Source organism: Corvus hawaiiensis, chromosome 3 (genome assembly GCF_020740725.1).
Source record: "Corvus hawaiiensis isolate bCorHaw1 chromosome 3, bCorHaw1.pri.cur, whole genome shotgun sequence".
In the NCBI taxonomy this organism is placed as follows: Eukaryota; Metazoa; Chordata; class Aves; order Passeriformes; family Corvidae; genus Corvus; species Corvus hawaiiensis.
The window spans coordinates 91,044,718-91,065,544 of NC_063215.1; the positions used below are offsets into that span (position 1 = coordinate 91,044,718).

The window sequence follows — 20,827 nt, forward strand, 5'->3', positions numbered from 1 at the left end:
GTGTTATGTGAAGGCAAAGAGAGGGCAAAGTTTTTGTCTTTCTTAGCTCAGGATCAAAACCCGCACAGAGGCCACAAGAGCTGAACTGACAGACCAGCACAGCAAGCCAGTAAAGCAGAATGATGCAACCAGTGTCTGACAACTAACCAGATTTAAAAAGAAATCTCATGTTTTAGGAGAACAAGAACACCATTTTTCTTTATACAATTGCAAAATGTTGAATTTGTAGTTTATATTTGCCCCACTGGTTTTACGTTGCATTTCTACAACTGTTCCTGGACAAAAAAAATGTCCAGGGAATAAAACATGCTGCAACCAAGGCCCAGTGTAATATTTCATTCTAAGAAAAAGTATATTAATCATTAAAAAATGTTCTCTGGAATTAGGAACAAAAGAGCAGTGGGAACAATTTGCACGAACTCAGCCTTTGTGATTCAGTAAATACACCAGCAGTGATTTGAACCTTCCCATTCAGTATTTTGTGGTTGTGCTAACCCAGCACTTCAAAGCAAACTTCAGTTCCACTGACACAGTTTCCCATGTCTTTAGTTCCATAGGGGAGAGAAAGTCTTTTTGAAAATTTCACCTACTTTCACCTTGAGGCTTTGTGAGACTCCTTTGAAGTTTACAACCTAAGGTTTCTATGGGACAAGGATTTACATAATTCAAAGAAGAGCTTTAAGGAATGGTCACAAATTACTACTTTTTAAATTAACAGACATCTATTCTTACAGGGAAAAAGAAGGAAAAGAAAAAAAATTAAAAACCTTAGATTTTTTCCTTAACAGATTATCATATTTTTAACCGTTTAAGCATTCTACTGTAACCATCTAATAATTTTATTTGTACTCTGCTTATCTTTCTGAGATCATCAGTAACTTGACAAAGGCAGTAACTTGCAAGCAAAACTTACGGGTAGGACTAAAAAAATTATATAATTCTTCATTGTAACATGATAAGATCTGACAACCTTTTATTCCCCCCAGAGTTTTGATTTTTTTAATTCAAATATAACAGAGTAAGATCAGCTTGCCAAGACATAATGTTCTCTCTGCAATTACTTGAATAATTTAATTTAGCATTTGTTTCAAGAATATTTTCAAAAAGAACCCATAAACTCATATGTCCTCTAGCCTCTTCAAGCAGTAGCTTCCGCATTTCCTCAAAGAATGTAAACAACTTTAAAAACAACACAGTACTAATGGATAAAACATTATTTTTCTCTGTACAAGGCCAGTAAATATTCCCCCTTTCTCTCAATGTTATTTACAGAATGATGGTAACTGTGCAATCAGATAATGGTTAATGAATTTTAATGAAGTCTGCATTGGCTATCAAATCCTGAACTTGGTGATATTTAGATTCTGGGGAGATGCCCGTGGCTTCTTAGACCCAAATCATCAGTCTAAATCCAGTTAAAAACAGAGTGAAACAATACTCAGATATTGGGTTACACATGTGGCTGAGATTACATGTTAGCCTAAGGGATACTTGAACCACGTTGAGTGTTTTATATAATAATACCACATTGAAGAGCACTGCAGAAAGCAGTTAATCTCCTCAGGCATATCACCCAACAACAATTCTTTCCTAACTTTTCCCACAGATTCATGGCAAATTTCCAAAAGTTCAGAGGTTTGGTGAGTTTAAGCCTCTTTAAATTCTGATTCCTATCTAAAACTCCCTCAGTTCTGATCCAAAAATCTCATTAGATATGATCTTCCCCTTTCTCATTATGTTAGAAAATCTTTGCAAGCTTCCTTTCCTGTTGCTGTTGAAATACAGCAGTTGCCATTAAAGGCCTTGCTCTTGAATACTGCCAGCATGAGAACATGTAGCAGAAGACTGAATGAGTGAGACTTCAGGAACATGACCATCAAGTTTCTCACGTCTGAATGCAACCAAAAAAGACTTTCCAGGAGTTAATTACATCACAGGGCTATGCAGAATTTTAAAGCCCTGAAGACAGACCCTCTTCCTGGCCAAACCTTATTACATTTTTACTCTTTGATTGTCTAAAAATACAACAAGAGAGATTTCTTGCATGCCGAAATAACCTAATTAATTTCTCTTTTAAAACTTGTCCCCTACTGCATGGGTCCATAAAGAAACCCATGTGTTATATTCATCAATATATCCAACACACCTATTGTCCTTTCTGAAAGTTGTCTATACTCAATCATTTCTTTAAGAAATGCTCAGGTAAATGTATTAAAACATGGCTGAATTAAGTTTTTAAAAAGCTTTATTTCATTTGGACTTGATGATCCTTGTAGGTCCCTTCCAATTCATCATATTCTGTGATTCTGTGATTTCTACTGCAGAAATTCAACAGACGAACACTGCAGACCGAAAATTGGAAAGAGGGTGGCATCACGCTTTGGCATGCTTCTTAATTACATCTAATGCATTATGCATGATGCCCTTTTGGCTCTGGCATGGCATTGCCAGCTGTGGCTCACTGCTGACGTTCCTGAGGGGAAAGCACAAGATAGTGTAACACTTCTCTCTTTCTTTCAGTACCTTTCCTCTCAGCAATGGAAAAAGCAACTTGAGAAGTGTTCTACCAAATTTACTATGTACTGTTTACCTGTATTACAACAGGTAATACTTTTTCTATGTAATGTATGGATAACAGAACATTATGGACATGCATATTGAAATACCTGCAGCGAGTCCTCCGTTTTTTCTATCTGATAAGCCTCACTCAGTATGTTTAGTTGGTATTTCCAAGTGCTCAGATACATTATTTCCCTTCTCTAGAAGATGATGAAAATATAGTGCAGCTGCCTTGGTTTTGAGATTTTTAATGGCATAGACACTACTTGCAGAAAATATAATTTAAAAGAAAAGGCATAAATACTTATACTGCATAATAGGGCTGTCTGTTTGCAGATGTGGTATTAAGAGGATTTCTCCACTTCTTGTGGGTGAACAAAATGCAATGCTCACCAACAACTACATTTCCAAACAGCTTCTCACTTTCAACGTTACCACAAAAAATATCATGTGCAGAAAATATCATGTGCAAAGTGCCATCTGATTACATGCAAACCTGCCATCTTTGACTCAGGAAATGCCCAAGTCATCATTTATCTCATGATATTGGGATAATATTCTGGAAAAAAAATCATTATATGCTTTACATTCTTCCTGGACATCTGCTTTGGCACTGTAAGAGAGTGGGCCAGACATGCTGTTGGTTGCTCTGCTCATATGTCTTATGCAGAACATAAGAACAGAATTCAGTTTTGTCTTTTCTTTGGCCCTTTATACAAAACAGTTCTCAAAAGGGGATGAAAGGAATCTAGCAAGAGCTTTAAAATTCGCATTTCAAGACAAAAATACATGAGCACACAGAAGTAATGAAAACCTATAAATACATGCAAAATCCCAAGCCTACATATAACATTCCCTGTTCAACACGTTTTCATAACCCTTCCTGAAAATGAAGGTCTTTATGAATACCCATTGATCTGTGTAAGCCCCACATACTGACTTTTTTTGTTTTTATGATAAACATGAGTTACCTGAGCCAGGCTTGTTCAATACCTATTGAAAGTCATTATTCATACATCTCTCTTCACTGTCTGGATTTCTGCAGCTCTAAAATGCAACAGTGACCTTTAAAAGCATTAATTGTATCTACTTTATTTTCCATACTTTCCTGTTTCCAGAACTTGATTAATTTTTGGCAAAGCATATACTTCACACAGCTGAAAACCCTGGCAATTCCAAGTACAAATTAGTCAGACAACAGGAAACACTGTCCAAAATTCTGCTGTCCTTTAAGCCATCTTAAACCCTCTGAAATAAGTAAAGCTGCACAGAAGAAAATAGTGTGTTTTATTTTCAGGGTATAATTTTTTTCTACAACTCAGGAAGCAGTTTTAAGTAGCAGAATTCAGTGTGATTTTAATATTGGGTTTCTGAAAACAGAAAAGAAAAAATAAGAACCACCACAGACTTTTCAAGAAACTACTTATCAATAAGGGTGTTCCAAGTCAGTTATTTTGTGTGATTCTGTGAAGCTTCTTGGAAAAACTTATTTATAGAAGCTTATGAAATGGATCCCGTTCATCCTTCTATAGGCTGAATGCAAAGTTAAATACCTAAAAAGACAATTTTCCTCTTTGTGAACTTGGCAAGGTGCCCATACTCTGTAAGGAAGAGTTGCAAGTGGATCTTTCTTGGCTGTATTAAGGATAAACGGGGTGATCCCTCTAGGTCACAATTTAGATTATGGAAATATGCAGACTTAATACTAGTTGGTATTATTCTATACACAACTGAAGCAGCTAAGTTGGTAAGTTAACCTTCAGAATGCCTTCCATAAACACTCTTTGCATTGCTATGAACTATGTATTAATAAGCACAGTCAAGACTCGGAAGGAGTCTTTACTATTCAAGTTTCCTCAGTTCTGAACAATTAATGATGAGATACATTTTACCTGTACATATTGTACAGATTTATGTTTACTCTTTCTTTCTGTTTGTGGAAGCTGTATATACTTTTCACACAGTATTTCAGCCGTGGTGCAGAGACTCTGTGGACTCACAGGCCCACAAATGACACACCACTCGCTCTCCTCCAGGGAGACACTTCTCTTAAAGGCTGAGTTGATGTCCTAGATCACCTTTGTCGTAACTTTAAGGAGATAGAACAAGGCACTGAATACTTCTCAGCTTACAAAATGGCCTTGGGCTCCCCTTACGTGGGAACACAGAGAGGTTCCCTACATGCTTCCTTACACATAAGCATGAGACTGTGGACTGGGTGGGCATCACTACTCTTACATGGCCCACAGTAACTATGCAAGAATAAACCCTGCATCAAAACCCTGTGTTTGGTTTTGCTACAAGCACTCACCCACAAGTGAGATAAAATGGCATGAACAGGATTCCCTTAAACCTTCTCACACACCCATCAATGGTGTAAAAAGAATCTGATGGTGTGGTTTTGAGAAGAGATAAAGCATAATTTAAGCTATACCCTACCCAAGTTTGGCCCACACGTGGTGTATGGAGCAGAAGACATGCCAAAATTACTCTGTGTAGATGCTAAAAACAGCAATGAAAATTTTACTAAAGTTGCAAACCCAAATGTTTTGTAAATTCCACTTCATTCCCATGGTGAAATTCTCTTGTGTACTATTATAATTTACTAAGATTATGGTTGTTACAAAAAAAAAGTTGTATTAAAGTGCCCACATGAATTCTGAAGAGAATCATTTCCTGCATTTAGAAAAGAAGCTGCAGAAGAACCAGATTTTATATGCAGTTTCCTTTTCCTTGACTTCCTTTGGGGTGCGTTAGTTGTTTACTTGTAAGAGCAACACGTAAAAACCACAGTATAAAATGTTTCCCCACAATCTCTTGTGTGTCATGGGCTTTCTTTAAATAGCATGTAAAATGGTCAACTGGCACACATAGGTATCCCAATAGCTACCCATGTGAGCATTAGATTTTCACTTATTTTAAAGATAGGTTTTATTGCTGCAAATTAATTTTTATCCTGAACCCATCAGAGCCAAATTATGAATCGTGTTTTATGGCCAAAAAATACAAGAAAAAGCACAAAGGGTGCTAGGACAAGGGACCAGTCATGTACTCAGGTCTCTACTGTCTAAAAGAGGGAACCAACACCAGTTGTGAGGATGGTCTTGGATGTAGGTGCAAAGGAAGGACAGAAAGGAAGGTCACAGCACATGTCTGCAGAGTGACAAGATGACAGATCCCGTTATGAACCAGTCAGGCACATTGCTTCCAAGCGATGCTGCCACAAGTAATATTACCCTTATCCTTCCCACTCTCCCAAGGCAAAACTAAACTGAAAGCCACAATCCAGCTTTAACATGCAGGATTTCATTTAAAGCAGCAATATTCAATTATCCTGCTGGATGAGGAACAGTACCCCATTTCCACAAGAGTTGTAAGATTAAGAATGCCAGATCAGGAACTAACCAGAATGATGTTAACACAGCCAAAGGACAAGCTCACACAGAGATTCTGTGGACCCAGTGAGTGAGGGCACTACTCCAGTTTCAAAGCCTGATACCCCCTTCACCTTGTTTGGATGACAATATTCCTGTCTCCTCTGATCTCTGCTAAAAGATAGTGTATAAGACAGACAGACTTGCCAGGAAAGTTACTGGCAAAGCATCTGGTAGATACTCCGAAAATTTCTCCCCTCTAACATGCCTCAACTGGAGAAACACACTTTTCCCTAGATCAGAAGTGTGTAATATGTAATTCCAGCTACTCTGTCCAAGAGATATGAAAACAGCACCTTTAAGGCCCTTAGCTCCCTACCTGTTATCCTAAAAACCTCATGTCTGCACATGATCAGATCAGGATTAAAATCCTGACGTTGAATTTTATGCTTGGCTACACTAAGATGTCTTTAACACAGTGAACTACTGACATAGTTAACTCTAAAACCCTAACATGCAGGCATGAGGACCAAGGTGAAAAAAAAGTCAGCACAAACTCCAGCTTGCCCTCACCTACTTCATGACAGCAGTTGCAGTGAATTCTGGCCACAGATGCTGGCTCAGGACTATTCCCAGGATTGCCAAGGCCTCAGTTGGTTACAGCAAAGCAATCCATGGAGCTGCAGCTGCAGCACTCACTTGTATACATGCAAACTAGGAACAAGCCCTAGCTTTGAGAGGGTGTGAAAGAGTCCTGTTCAGTTTGGGTGCTACATCACAAAATAAAAGTCCTTCCTGTCTGAAAGAGGAGCATTTAGACTGATTGATGCTGGAGGAGTAATTTCTCCTGCAGGCCCTTGATGAGCCTGGCTGCACTGGTAGCCTGACTTGAAGTTTAACACTAAAGGGACTAATGTGAACAATGAATCTTCAGTGAGCTAACCAGGCTTTAATAATCCTTCGAGAGCAGCTAGCAATAACTGAGCTGCGTAATAGCAAGTTTCCCAAAATGGGGTCATCATGCTGGAAACAGGGGCTTGTGTGTGAGAGAGAGACAATGATTACAGTATTTGATCATCAGCTTCACTGTTCCAACTATTCTTGACCATAGTGTCTACTTTCAGACAATGCAGTGATCGTGGTCAGTGCATTCACACTGGGTAGCAGCCAACAAGAAAGCTAAATTTAACATACACACAATACAGATTTCTGAAAAACCTTATTCTGCCAAAATTTTATACATTTACATAACTTCTTAACTGTATGATATACGAAACATCAGCAGATACTATTCTAACTTCTAGTGCTTCAGGAAATACTCTGAAGAAAGAGTCAAAGTCAGTATATTTTAATTTCTTTTTATACGAACTACCTGTATAAACCAGCTGGGAATTCAAAAATACTTACTGTGTATGTGCATATATAGCAACACAGATAAATAAAATATTTAAATTAGGTTTGAATATAAATGTGTATAAATGTATATAAAAAGGTACCATAATAGAAACAGTATAAATAACATCACTCCGTGCTTACCCACCATTTTATTCTACCTTTTTACCATAGTTAACACTTATCTTTAAGAAACCTTTATCAATAATTTTATATTTAAATTGTATTAAAATATTTTAGCATTAAAATAGCTAAAAATACAGGGGTTAATTTAGTCTTTTGTCTCACACATACAAATCCAGTGAAGCAGGGATAATAATGAACAGAATTGGGCCCTAAAAAGTTCTAATTTGACACTAATCAGTAATAAAAGGCAATGCAAACTTGTGTTAAACTGATTACACCCATATAGCAATATCTGTATAATGGCTTTAGCTGCTTAGCAACAAAAGTACAAGAATACCAGATAAAATGGATTATAAGATCTGATTAGTCCCAGATGAATGTAACAGTGGCAAGTCAGGTTAATTTGCACTATATATCATAAACGACACTCCTCTGAGCTATAATGGCAGAAGACACTTAATTTTTTCTGTACAAATACACATAAAAGAAATAAGACGTTATTTAAACTTACCAATTACAGTTTTGGTCACACACTACAGGGATTCTTCCTAAATTAACTTAGAAAACATGACTTAAAGAAATCGTAAGTATGATGATTCTCTTTCCTTTTTGTGACTTTCTTACAAAATAACTCACTTTAAAAATGGAACTCCATTTTACACCTTTCCATTGGACTTCCAAAACCTTCTTGGAAACATTTAAATACAAGCCACAGTGGAAGGAAGACTAATTACTCTTGGTTTTTAGAGGGGTCTGATGCAGACAGAAGTCCAGGGATTTTTCAGAGTAACAATGAGATGTCATGAGAGCTGAAATGGAATGAAACACCCTGAATTTCAGCTATATAAATGCCAGACTTCTAGCATTACTCAGAGTGTGCTAGACAGCAGAAAGGAACAACACCTGAACCACAGTACTCACAATCTAGGATAATGCAGCAGTACGCCACTAGGCAGCATGTAACACTTAAGGGATCAACATAGTCATCCCGGGTCACTACAGCCTCCTCTTGATGCCCTTGTGCCACATCACATGGCTGATCTCTGCCTTGCAACACCAGAACACAGGAAAGAAGTGAATGGCCGTGCAGGCCAGCCCAGGAGCTATGCTATGGATAGATACACTGATTTAACATCGCAAGGAGGAGAAATGTTTTCATGGGTGGCCTGACTGTTCACCTGTAGTAACTGACTTTCTCTACCCTTTATTTAACTACTTATTTCCTCTAAGAGAAATGCTGTAATGTTGACTAAGGCCCCTTTGCAAGTTCTGCAACTCTATCATTCAACAGGAACATTTTTGTTCACTAAAAATACTCTCTACTACGTCTGTTGAACATAGTGTAACGAAAAGAGAAGGAGAGCACTATTTTCAAACCTATCTAATTTCATGAAGTTCAATAAAAAAATCAAATGCCAGATGTTAAAAGCAGCAGCTCTCTAGTCTTCTAATTTTATAATGAATTACCATAATAAAGCTTTCATTGCCTTAAATAATTTAAATCCCATTTTATTTCTTAGGTATTTATTAGGATAATTCATTATAAATTACAGGGTGTGCACATAGATGTGTATGCATCTCATGGGGTAGAGGTCTAGAAAATTTTAAGCATTTATGAAGAAAGCTGACAGGGGTGTAGGAGGAATTAAGTGAAGCTACTTATATTTTCTAGACCTTTCCATAAAAAGCACTTTAATTCTCACAGTTCAGAAACATCCAACTGTGAATGAAGACAAGAATGTCTTCAGAGAAAACATGTCTAGAAACATTTAAATCCACTTTGTCAGCCACCTGCCTGAAGCATTACCAATAAAACCTCCTGTTGACAGTGTTCCATAGTTGATCCCTGAAGCAGGGTATGAGCTTGGAAGGAAGAGGACACTGAAGAGGGGAACCGGGCAGCATCAGATTACTGTCAGGTAAGATACCCCTTACTGAAAAATCAAGGGACCAACACACAGAAGAAGAGAAAGAGAAGATTGAAAACAGAATGGAAGCAGTAGCAGTCTGAAAATGCCCTATGTTTTCTCAAAACCTTTATTGAGAAAACAATACCTACACAATGAAGTCCTGAATATTCAAAGATGATGATAAGCAAAAGTCACTTATTACAAAAATGCTGTACCCTGTATGCCAGGTCTTGGGCAGGTTTCACCATGGGAGTGCCAAATACAGAACACAGTAGCCATCGTTCATATTCCCACTGACAGAGCACAGGCAAAACCCAACTCAAACCTCGAATATGCTGAGAGACCAATGACCATACTCCAGCAAAACAAGAAGGGAAATGCTGCCATAGCGTAAGAGTGCTGAAAAACATTATCCAAAGGTGACACAGTTTTAGAAGATATGCCCCAGTAAAAGAGTTAAGCTCCTTCCACATAAAAAACCAGATCAGCTGAGGCACTGCTGTACATTTTACCTTCTTTCTGATGTGTAGGACTGGGCTGTGGAGATTATACCTCAAACTACTGCAGACAAAACATCCTGTATCAGCTTTGCACACTTTATCCCAAGCTTTGGAACTCTCTCAACTTCCATATCACTGAAGAAGATTTCAAAACTATTCCAGAAGTACAATACTTGAATATAATTTTTTTTATATGTATCTAAAATGCTGATGGGGGGGGGCTTATTTTTTGATGGGCTTAAAGCAAATTAGTTTGATAAAAGTTCGCTTTTGTATTAAGGAGGAACATAAGAAGTATCAGTCACAAGAATATTTCTTTAAAGTAAGGAAGTTAGATGGAACTGTAAAAAGAAATTAGAAATATAGGGCTAAAACCACACTAGTGTATAAAGTATGTTGTTGTTAGCCATGATTTGGCACAATTTCTGAATTCCAAAATAATTTAAAATATTACCCCTTACTTGTTGTGATAATAATAGATTCATTTAGTAAATGACGCTAATGAAAAGTCTGCTCCATGTAAAAAATAAGTAATACTGAAATGTACTTACTGTAAAAAGCATATTAGGCAACTTTTCTGCAGTGTCTTCAGCTGATTACTGAAGGAAAACACTGCAGCATATAAAGTCAAACTTCTACATTTGCATTTTTGTGGAAGAGGAACAAAGCAAGTAATCTCATTACATAAAGACAACCTCTGAGTGCTTTGACAATGAATACTGAGTCAATCTTCCCATTAAGTCAGGGTGTATATGACAAGTGTGCTCTACTTGAAATATAAAATTTAATTCCAGCACGATCACTTCAGGGACCAGTTCTGCAAAGTACAGCCGCCACGGCATGGCACGCAACCACGGCGTAAGTAACCATACACTACTGGGAAATACACTTAAAACCCATTGTATTACAGCCCTCATCTCAATAAAGCTATTTTAACCACAGACAATGTTTGCTCAAGCAAGTTTTTCTACCTGTTTTTCTACTGAACCTGAGAAAATCATTCAGTGACTAATTTACTTGGTACGTTTTCATTTGTTGCCATTCATAAATAATGTATAGTTTTAGTAAACATATTGCTTTTGCTTTTTCATATGTTTTGGTGTTTGGTATATTTGGTCCCTTATAAAGAATTCTTTGTAAATTGTTCATAGGACATGCTCAGGAAAACCCTTCAACTTTTCAACTGTGGATTTTTAATTTGACTAGGTATCACTAGGTGTAGTTTTGATTGTTTGATAAGAGACACTAGCCTATGACTTGTAACTATAAACCACTTCAGTATGAATTCCTCTGAGCTCAAGAAAAGCCACAAACTACAGTTTCTGATCTGAGAAGAGAGAAGAATCTTTGATGAATAGCTTTGGAGAGCAGGGAGGTAGGGAGAAAGCATGGTACAAAACAGGGAAGAGCAGGTCAAAAATACAAAAGGAAAGGAATCTCCAGGAAATCAGAGTAGTAGCAGGAGAATCTTCTGTCATAATTCACTGTATGTAGAACTGATCTTTACCAATGTTCTGCCACATGATTCACATCAGGCTGCTGATACACTTATTTACACTCTAGGGAGTGCACTAAAGGTCCCTTTCTGTTCACAGAGTTTATACCTCACCCCAGTACAATCTTTTAATCACTTCTTTCATCTGAAATAACATGCTTATTCTAGTCACAAATTTTAAAATAATATGTTAAAGCATTTTAAGAGCATGTTCACACATATAATAAAAGTCTGAATGTGAAACACCCTTCACAGACATACACGCCTTCCTGGGCCACTGCTTTGTGTCAGCTTCAAAGCATATAAAATGCTGGCACATTTTCACCATTTTAAGAACTGTATGAACATATTACTTGTTTGCTGTTTCCATATTCAAACCACTATAATCTTGATCCTACTAGCCATTTTCCTACGGCTTTCCCACCGTGCTATTTATCTTTCCTGACAACTTTGCTAGATGATCTTTTAGTCACAGCTTTTCTGCAACTCTACACACAAGTATTGCAACAGTGGATGTTAAAAACATTTGTACTTCATTCAATAAATGATACACGCTATTAATGTACCAAAGAAGCACAGAAAATGGCACCTCGGTAGGTGCCAATCCACCTCAGTAGGTGCCATTTTTGTGTATTCGATGCATGTGGGGTTTTTTTTACTTTTTAACTCGTTTACTGCCATCTCCTGGTACTTACACGGTAATAGTAGCTACACTTTTTAACAGCAGCCAGTACTCCTGTACAATACTACTGAAATGCCAAAAACTTACCAGAAATATTTTCAAAATATTGCTTCACTTCTTATGTTGTTTTCTTTTAGTCTGGAAATAGTGAATGTTATTCCTTGGGCAGAAACTAGTAAAAGACTCATGTAGCTTACCTTTGTCTGGAAGCAGCAGTAAAGTTGTGTTAAGTATGGATGTTTCCGTGCTAATGCCAGAATTCTCTTTTCTGTCATTGTACAGTCTACATCATCATCTTGAAGTATGACATCTTTCTTCAAGACTTTCACTGCATATACTTCATCTTTTCCTTTTAGCTCAGCTAACATTACCTAAACCAAAGAAAAATTCTGTTTACATACGAACAACAAATGCCATAAATGCAGGGTTTCATACGAGTTTGACTGCACTGAAAATAGAAAGACAGTTACATACCTGCCTAAATCAAGCTGCAGTTTATAAAATAAAAAGTACCCCAATTTTAGAAGCATATACCTCTGGTATTCTTTAAATTTGAAACAGAAGGTATCTATTCTTTTTGTTAGTTAAGTATCTTAATGAGTATCTATTAGTGAGGTCTCAAAAACTAAACAAGGAAGGAAGTTGATGTAAACCAGAAATTTATTTCCCACTTTTATCTCCCACTTCTGGTAGTGAGATTTGAGTGTGATGGACTTTGTATACAATCTGAAGTTACCATTCCAGCTGCTTTCAAGTTGTTGATTTTAACTACCACTATTGTTTAAGGTTCAGGTCCTATACTCTGTTTAAGGTCAGTTCTGGCTTGGAGCCAGGATAATCTTCAGAGAAAGGATTAGGAAACAAGGACACAAAAGAACTGCTTCAGCCCTGTTCCCCTGCATGTGAAGTTCCCGTAATATCAAGGAAGGAAGAGTGTACTTCTGAAACAGATTCATATTTCAGTCCACCTCTTTGATTCCATGGTGCACTACAGTGTGGAAAGAAAATCTATAAGCCCTGTAAACAGAGCAAGGCCCCTTCCACCCTCACCAATTCCCTGCTGTGGGAAGGTATCTGGTGAGTTACAGCCCTGCTGCTTACACGGTGTTTTGGGCAGCTGTCTAAGCCCTGTCATATCTGAGTGGAAATTCTTCAGTTCTGCTTCCTCCAGCGCTGAACACACCCACTGAGGAAAAACAAGTACACACAATGTTCTGTGAAATAAGTAGACTTGAACTGGGAATTATCAAGAAAGTGAATTAACCCCACAGCATTATTCCTGACCTGTTTCTTCCTGCTTGACCACAAGCAATTTTGTTGAACAGTTCATGTGTAACTGTATGTGTGTCTTCATCGGCCATATCCCAAAATAATGAAACACTGGCATTTTGTTTCAAAAGACCAAAAGACTCAACTCTAGTTAACGAAGTGAGCTAAAGCACAGACGATGCCAGCTCATCAGGAGACTGATACTTTTGATCTGTTGGGTAAAAGAAAACCCTGGGGTGGAAGCACTTTCTGAATGTCAATATGAACATTTCCAAATCAGTACAGTCAGAACCACCTGTGAACACTAGCTTAAAAAAAAAATAAAAGAAGAGAAGAAGGGAAAAAAAAGCTACGCACCTTGCCAAAGCTGCCTTTTCCTAAGACTTTGATGAAGTTGAACTCCTCAAGACCTATTCGCTTGCTCTGGGCCTGTTTGACCTCCCCATTTTCACCATTCTCCCCAGGTTTGTTAAGCTGGTTGTCTGTTGACGTTGTAGCTGTTGCTCTGTGTTCCTCTCCCCGATTGTCAAAAGATAATGCTTTCCTAATGTTGTTTTCCAGCTCTTTGATTTCTGTGGAAAGGTGAGGAAAAGTTAGCTTTAACCCATCAGAAAACCAGTTTGTGTTAGTCTGTATCACTGTGGGAAGAGATATTCATCATCTCTGAAAGCTGTGTTTAAGAGCATTCTGTGGTTAAGAATATATATTTAGCAAACTGCTTCTCCACCTTACAGTAATCAGCCAAACCCCTGCTCTAACAGGAAGGGTGGCCTTTTAAAATGAACCTAAGAAAATGACATATCCAAAACTTGAAAGATAAGTCAGAATAGTAGCCAAATAGTTGTTTTAGTGACTTTGGGTGTTCCTGTACCACACAGAAGTACTTTGTTTTTAATATCCCTATCTTCCTGCAGCACTTACTCATCTTCCTGCTTAAGTATTTTAGTATTTTGTGTCTTCAAAAGTTCAAAAGGATAGTTGGGCATCCCAGTCCTTGAAGTCAACATGAATGGAGCATCTTATTCAGCTCCAGCTGTTATCAGACGCCTGCCAATAAAGTATTTGACCATTTCCTACTGCTGCTTCAAGCAGCAATTGTGTAGATCTGCTAAATGGTTCTGAAGGTTTCTCAGTGTTAAATACAGAGTCTCCTGGTGACTAACAGTCCTCAGGGTCTGCCCCGAGCTCCTGCATGGTACTTCTGCCTGGTGGCCTTGGAAGCAAGCACTTTATTGGACAGCTACAAAGGTCAAATTAAAGAGAGAATTTAGACAAATTCTTTGTTCTTATTTTAAACAAAACATCAGATATTTTAAAAATTATGATTTTATGAAAACAGTGTCTGTGAAACCAAAAGGTTGACAAATTTAAGGTCACAGATTTCTGATTTTTAAAAACAATTAGATCAGACTCAAAAAGTGCTGCTGACATACAAATTCTGTCAATCAGCTGCTCAGCTCAATGAAATCAGGTCATATCAGTGAAGATTAAAATACCTATGTCCAAATCTATGCATAAAAGAAACTCCTGAAAGGAAATATGGTTTTAAGAAGCCTCTAGAGACCACATGGACATGCTAGCATAGCCAGTCTGGATAGAAGTTTTTATTATTACAAATGTTCAACATGGAATTACAAGGACTCAATTTTATCTCAAAAACTTAGTAACAGACAGGTTTTCAGGTAAACGAAGGCCCTCTCTCAAGTTCTGTGTTACTATTTAAAATGTTCTCCACTCTTACAATAGAATATGTAAACTTCTTCCATAAATATATTTTGTTGACAAGGATCCATGTAGTAAACTTAAGATATTAAGATGACTGCTTTATAATTTTCCCCTTAAAAGCCACTTAATTTCACAGATTTAAATTAAATGAGAAGCAGGCCTTTTTAAAAAAGATTTTACAGTTCATAACTTAAAATGCTTCAATTTCTGGTGGTAACTACTTTGTTGATTTGCATCTACAGAGGCTAGTGCTCATAGATTTTTTTACTCCAGGAAAATGTGTAATGAAATATGTTAGATAGGAAATAAAAAGATATGTTTGACCTTGATCACATGGAGATGTTGGTGCTGACTTTGACCTATCTTCTTCTGATGATGCGCACCCTGGAACTGGTGGTTGAGTCTCTGCACCTGCAATTAGCTAAGAACAATTCCAAAAGAGGTAGTCAGCTCTGAGATCTTCCTATGCCATGAGGAAATTTAATTCAACAACTTTAGTTCATAAGTAGAAGTATGAAGGAAAGTGAGGATCTTCTACCCCTATGGATTCTCACTGGCAGAACCTCAGCCATACAGTAGATGGCATCACATCAAATAGAATCCATAATATAAAGAGAGAAAAAGCAGGCAACTGAAAGAAAAACAGGTCCTCAAGATGAAATAAATGTAGTATACATATCCAGTGAGTGGGAAAGTTTTGAGAAGCCACCATGAGTCTGTATTCAAATCTATCCAGTAAATACATTTGACTATGACATGTACCAGCAAGCACTGCAAACTATCTCACGCAGTAACAACATGACAACACCTTTACCCAGGAGTGTCAGATCTATTAATTCATTCTTGAGTTTCCTACATTTCTGTAATATTTTAAAACAGCATACAGGGGATCCCAGTGTGCAATAAGCAGGAAAATGAACAGAAGCAACTGTCAATGCTTAAAGAAATTATGGCAAAAATTGCCTATTTCTGTGAGCCCGATGGGTCTGTTGTGACAATCATGCAAACAGAGATACAAAGTGTGGGCCCATTCTCATCCAGGATACATATCATCACTCAGGGGTAACTCCATCAGCTTTGGATGTATTTGGGATGACCTGTGCTTTTTATTTCTAGAACAGCCTGGTTCTTCCTATAAAAGGCCTGATAACTCCAGAAATGTCATCTGGCAAACAGCTCCTCTTCATGAGAACCAGCACATTGCTTGTTTATCAGCATTTATAACACTGTGGAGTAGTGCTGTCTGCCAATCAATCAATTATCCAATGCCAATTCTGAGTGAAACAGGCATTTATGTTTTTAACTGTTGCCAGACATTGTCTCTGGGTCAAATATGCTTCCTCAAAATTAAAAAGGAGAAATCCTTCCAGAAATTATAGACTCGAGAGCTGCAATATTGTACCAGGTTAAAATCAATTTCATATCAAAGTTCAGAATAGATTATTTACACTTATAAAACAAAATTCAAAGTCTTAGGTCTCTGCTGACTTAAAAAAAAAAATTATTGCGCAAGTCATTTGAGTGGGATTGAACCCCAACTAATTAAGTTATAATGAAGTCATACTAATTTCATTTTTTAAATGTGACAATCCATAGTAAAATTACCTTTTTCCTCCTCTGCCCACTATTAGTGATCTTATCTGGAGTGACTCCAAGATCTGCTAGAACTTTAGCTATACCTCTAGCATCCACTCCACAGTTTGGTGCCACATTTGTTTCACAGCGTCGATGTACATTCATCTTGCAAACTGCAATGAAATAGAAAGTAATACCAGAAACTAAATACTATCTTGGCAAGCATTTGCTTTATCTAAATCAGATCTTATTTGACCTACCAATAACTTTTTCAAAGAAATACATTCTGAGTAGGAAAATACTTAGCTGGATTTAAAGGTATACTTCAACGCTAGTATAAAGTTATTAATTTGATTATCATTCTTCTGATATCATAATGTAGAATAGTATTTTCACACAGTACCCAGAACAGACATAGGAACAAATGAAAATACCGGATGATACTGTAACTCTTAAATAGAATTTGAATTAGAAGAAAAGTCCTTCAGAGCTTGGATTTTCCCTACAGAAAGCACAACATTAAATCCTTATGTATTATTGCTTCTTGCTCCATTTTACTGATGTGGATTAACTTCTAATGTAGGCAGCTGTTAAACTGACAGCACTTTAAGTTTTAATAAAAATTAAGGGGTAAATACCTAGTTTATTTAGATGGCAACCCAATTACTAAGCTCTTTCCCCTAAATCTCCTGAAACTATCATATTGTTATGAGGAGAAAAAAAAAGGTTACTTTGCTTCCAGATTATGGGGCAGAGGCAAGAACACAGCTCCTTTAAAACTCGAGGAGTGAGGGTTTGTTAGGAGCAGAGGACATATTTTATCTGAGACTCCAGTGCCCTCTGGTGGAGCAAGGCATAAAGAGAGCACAGCTGCAAGCGTAATTAAATGCTAGATTAGTATCCAATTATTCAAATCCCTCACTTCTTTACCTTTTAGAGAAAAGCAAATTTTAAAAATGTATGTATAAAGTTATATTTCATTATATTTTTTGTCAATGGAACTTTCACTGTACAGCCCCTAAGATAAAAAACCACATTTGCCTCTGAGACTAAACTCAGGCGCTGTATCTGGCCATAACCATGCACTTCAGAAAGCTGGTGCCTTTCCTTTTTAAGTATGTTTCAGCTGACAAGAAGAGCAAAAATAAATTGCTAAACATGGTATTTTCAATGAATGTGTATTCAGTGACAAAACCTCAGCACAAGTAAAATGTTTGAGCTAGGATCCATAGAAGAGGACATTGAGGAACCAAACTGCTTGAAATAGCAGGCAAATTTTGTACAGTCCAACTTCATGCACATATTTTGTAAAAAGATGCACAGGAATAACCAGTGAAAAAACCCTGAAGAATAAATCTCTGTTATACACTTCTCATGATGTTAACAACCATGCTGGGCAAGGAAGTACACCTCTGAAGAAGGGAGTCATTCAGCACTTGTTAAAGAGAAAAAACCAAGCACAGAGAAAATGACATTTTCAGTTCAGGTGAGTTCTAGATTTCATGTAGAGAACACTGCATTTTTATAGACAATAATTTTATGAACATGTAGAAAGCAACACAGGCTCTCTGCACTATTGTTTCTATGCATCTGCTACACAGTAAATGCATATGTATGAGAAATAACAATTAGGAGCAAATGAAAAGTATGGTACTTGAGTTAGAATATGAAAAAGAACTCATATATGCCCAGATTAGGTAGAGAGACACTATAATTCTGGTTAAAAAATTCAAAGAGAAAAAAGCCCAGGTTTAATTGAAAAGTCTTCACTGACCGCATCTCCACATTTAGACAGCATTTGAGCAAAATCTTCAATAGCTGTAAAGTAATAGTACTTAGAGCCTAACATTTCCTCACTGCTCACTAGCTGGAATCACAAGGGAAGGCTTAAACTTCAGAAGTCTCACTGTGTATAACTTTGCTGTGAAGGAAATTTCTTCTTTCCCTTGCTGCTCAGCAACTTGTGACATGAAACATTAGGTCTGACCTTCACCTATAGTTATGTGTCATCTTAAATACTGCAAAGGATGCATTTCATAGATAGCATATTGATACATATATGTGGGACTCCATGTTTCTGCCATTGAGAGGCATACATAACATGAGTTTTGTACTTATGAAGATGGACCTATCCATTCATAAGTTATAACAAAATGGAAATGCTTATCATTCCACTAGGCACCACTTCTTAAGAATCTGATAATCATTTCCGTCATTACATCATTTCCTTCCACCCATTAATTGAAGTATTTTATTAACTATTTCTATAATATTACTTTACTTTGCAATTGTTTGTACTCTTTCCTTACCCATTATATAGATCTGCTTGAAACAAAGAGATATGGAACCAAACACTTTTGACAACTAAAATGATACAAATGCACCTTCCAGCCATATTTTCACACACAGTTTCTGTACAGAGTACATAGTCCTTACATGGCAGAACATAATGAATCCTTTATTTTCTGGAATAGAGGGGCTAAGCAGACCATCCTACAAAGGATGATTTAGCTGGATATCAAAATACCTCATATTCTGGACATGGGCACACAGGACTGGTTCTACCTACTGTAGCCAATACATAATAGCAATTTTTTTAAAGGGAAAAGTAGCTGGAATAATGATGTTTAAAAAGTTTAACAAACCTGAAAACACGAAAGGCATATAAACTGAAGGGATGTAAATTGTCATGCTACTCATTTTCTGTTAACTTCTAATATCCTGTGTGGCAATAAACCTACACAGGAGTGAGTGCAAAATGTGTTTCTTCATGCCTGAGCTCTGCATTTGTTACTGACTGGTGTTGCCAACAGAGTAAAGGGCCATGTTCTAACCATGATGGAAATCCTTACATTGGTCCACTACTTATTTTCTATTCATTTCTGTACATGCAGACACAGTAACTTGAAGTCTTTCCGAGTCTACAGGTCACTCACAAAGAAAAGCTCTGAAGTGGTGCCTTACCTTTGCATTGTAAACCTTGTCTCAAAAGACCCCAGAGCAATGAACCACAGTGGTCACAGAAGGTGGGCACTTTGTAATTGTGAATGCTGAACTTGTGAGGCATGTTGACACTGAAACGCTGAGATCCCACTTGCTGAAAAAGGACAGCACAGCATATTTCATTTTAATTAATTTCTTTGCAATCAGTGTATGCTGAGGCTCTGCTACATTTTGAAACCACACAGAATTCAAATGAGATGAAATAGGTCTGTGCTTAGATGACCATGCCATCAGATGTACTCCAACCCCAGAGTTCTTTTCACTACTTGATCTGGGGAAAAGAGGGGAAGAGCTGCTGTTTTCCAAGAGATAAAGACTGAAGGCTACTTCCTAGTACTTTTGGGAACAACAAATACACAGCTATCAGGAAAGATCTCTAAAGTGGGAGGCAAGGAAGTCACTCCCAATTGTTTTAGGAGCAGGAGGCCAAACTAATACAGGACTAAAAAAAAGAAATATATCATAAACCCTTTACCTTTTCATATCCCACTCTTCTTTGGATTATGATAATGACAGTGATAACATGTTGTGTTCAGGGATTCCAAGGTATGATTACTTACTAATTAAAGTAAAGGATGTCACTGGTAAGTTTTTATAATGGTCACTGCATTGCAGGAGATTTATTTTTATGTTTTTCCTTCCCTTTACTATTACCGCTGGCTTTTGTCCAGTGATCTAGTACCCCTTCTAAACAATGAGAATATCAGTGAAGCATGCAAGTCTCCACCAGTCTGGAGCCTGGGAATATAAACCTGCACAAGACTTTGTGTCTTCCTGTGAGTACTACACAAAACCAGCACTAGCCCAACACAGTCCTTTATCACAATTGTGTGCACATGATCATATTTTGGATGTAAAATACTGGTTGTGAACCAGATATTACAGAATGGTTCCAGTAAGGAAAATGTTAATGAATTGCATAGGAAAAATGAGATCATGAGTTAGTGCCTCAGTCAAACCCAAGTTGTAGCTGAAAGAACACGTTAAAACTGCCCTGTTACATACAACTCCAATTTGTAACTTAAAGCTAGGCTTTTTCAATCACATGAATGTAGGTTTTTAACAAATAAAATTAAGAAATGTAGTTTTTCTGTGTGGCCAAGGAATTGTGATCACCCAAAGGCCACCTCACCTAATCCTATGGTGAAAGACAACAGGCCCTTGCTGTGGCACTAAACAGGAGGGGGAGCATAGATTTGCTTTTCTGTTAAAGCACA

At 37.3% G+C, this 20,827-nt stretch overlaps 1 protein-coding gene across 2 annotated transcripts in view; it reads right to left on the reverse strand.

Moving 5' to 3' along the window:
• Positions 1-20,827, reverse strand: part of PRKCE (protein kinase C epsilon) — a 287,731-nt gene that overhangs the window by 84,731 nt on the left and 182,173 nt on the right. For both annotated transcript variants that reach the window (XM_048297720.1, XM_048297721.1), the window contains exons 6-10: positions 19,572-19,704; positions 16,638-16,780; positions 15,357-15,453; positions 13,665-13,879; positions 12,236-12,409 (exon numbers count right to left, since the gene is read on the reverse strand). In XM_048297720.1, the coding sequence (XP_048153677.1) occupies positions 12,236-12,409; positions 13,665-13,879; positions 15,357-15,453; positions 16,638-16,780; positions 19,572-19,704 (762 nt within the window). The remainder of the gene's footprint in view (positions 1-12,235; positions 12,410-13,664; positions 13,880-15,356; positions 15,454-16,637; positions 16,781-19,571; positions 19,705-20,827) is intronic.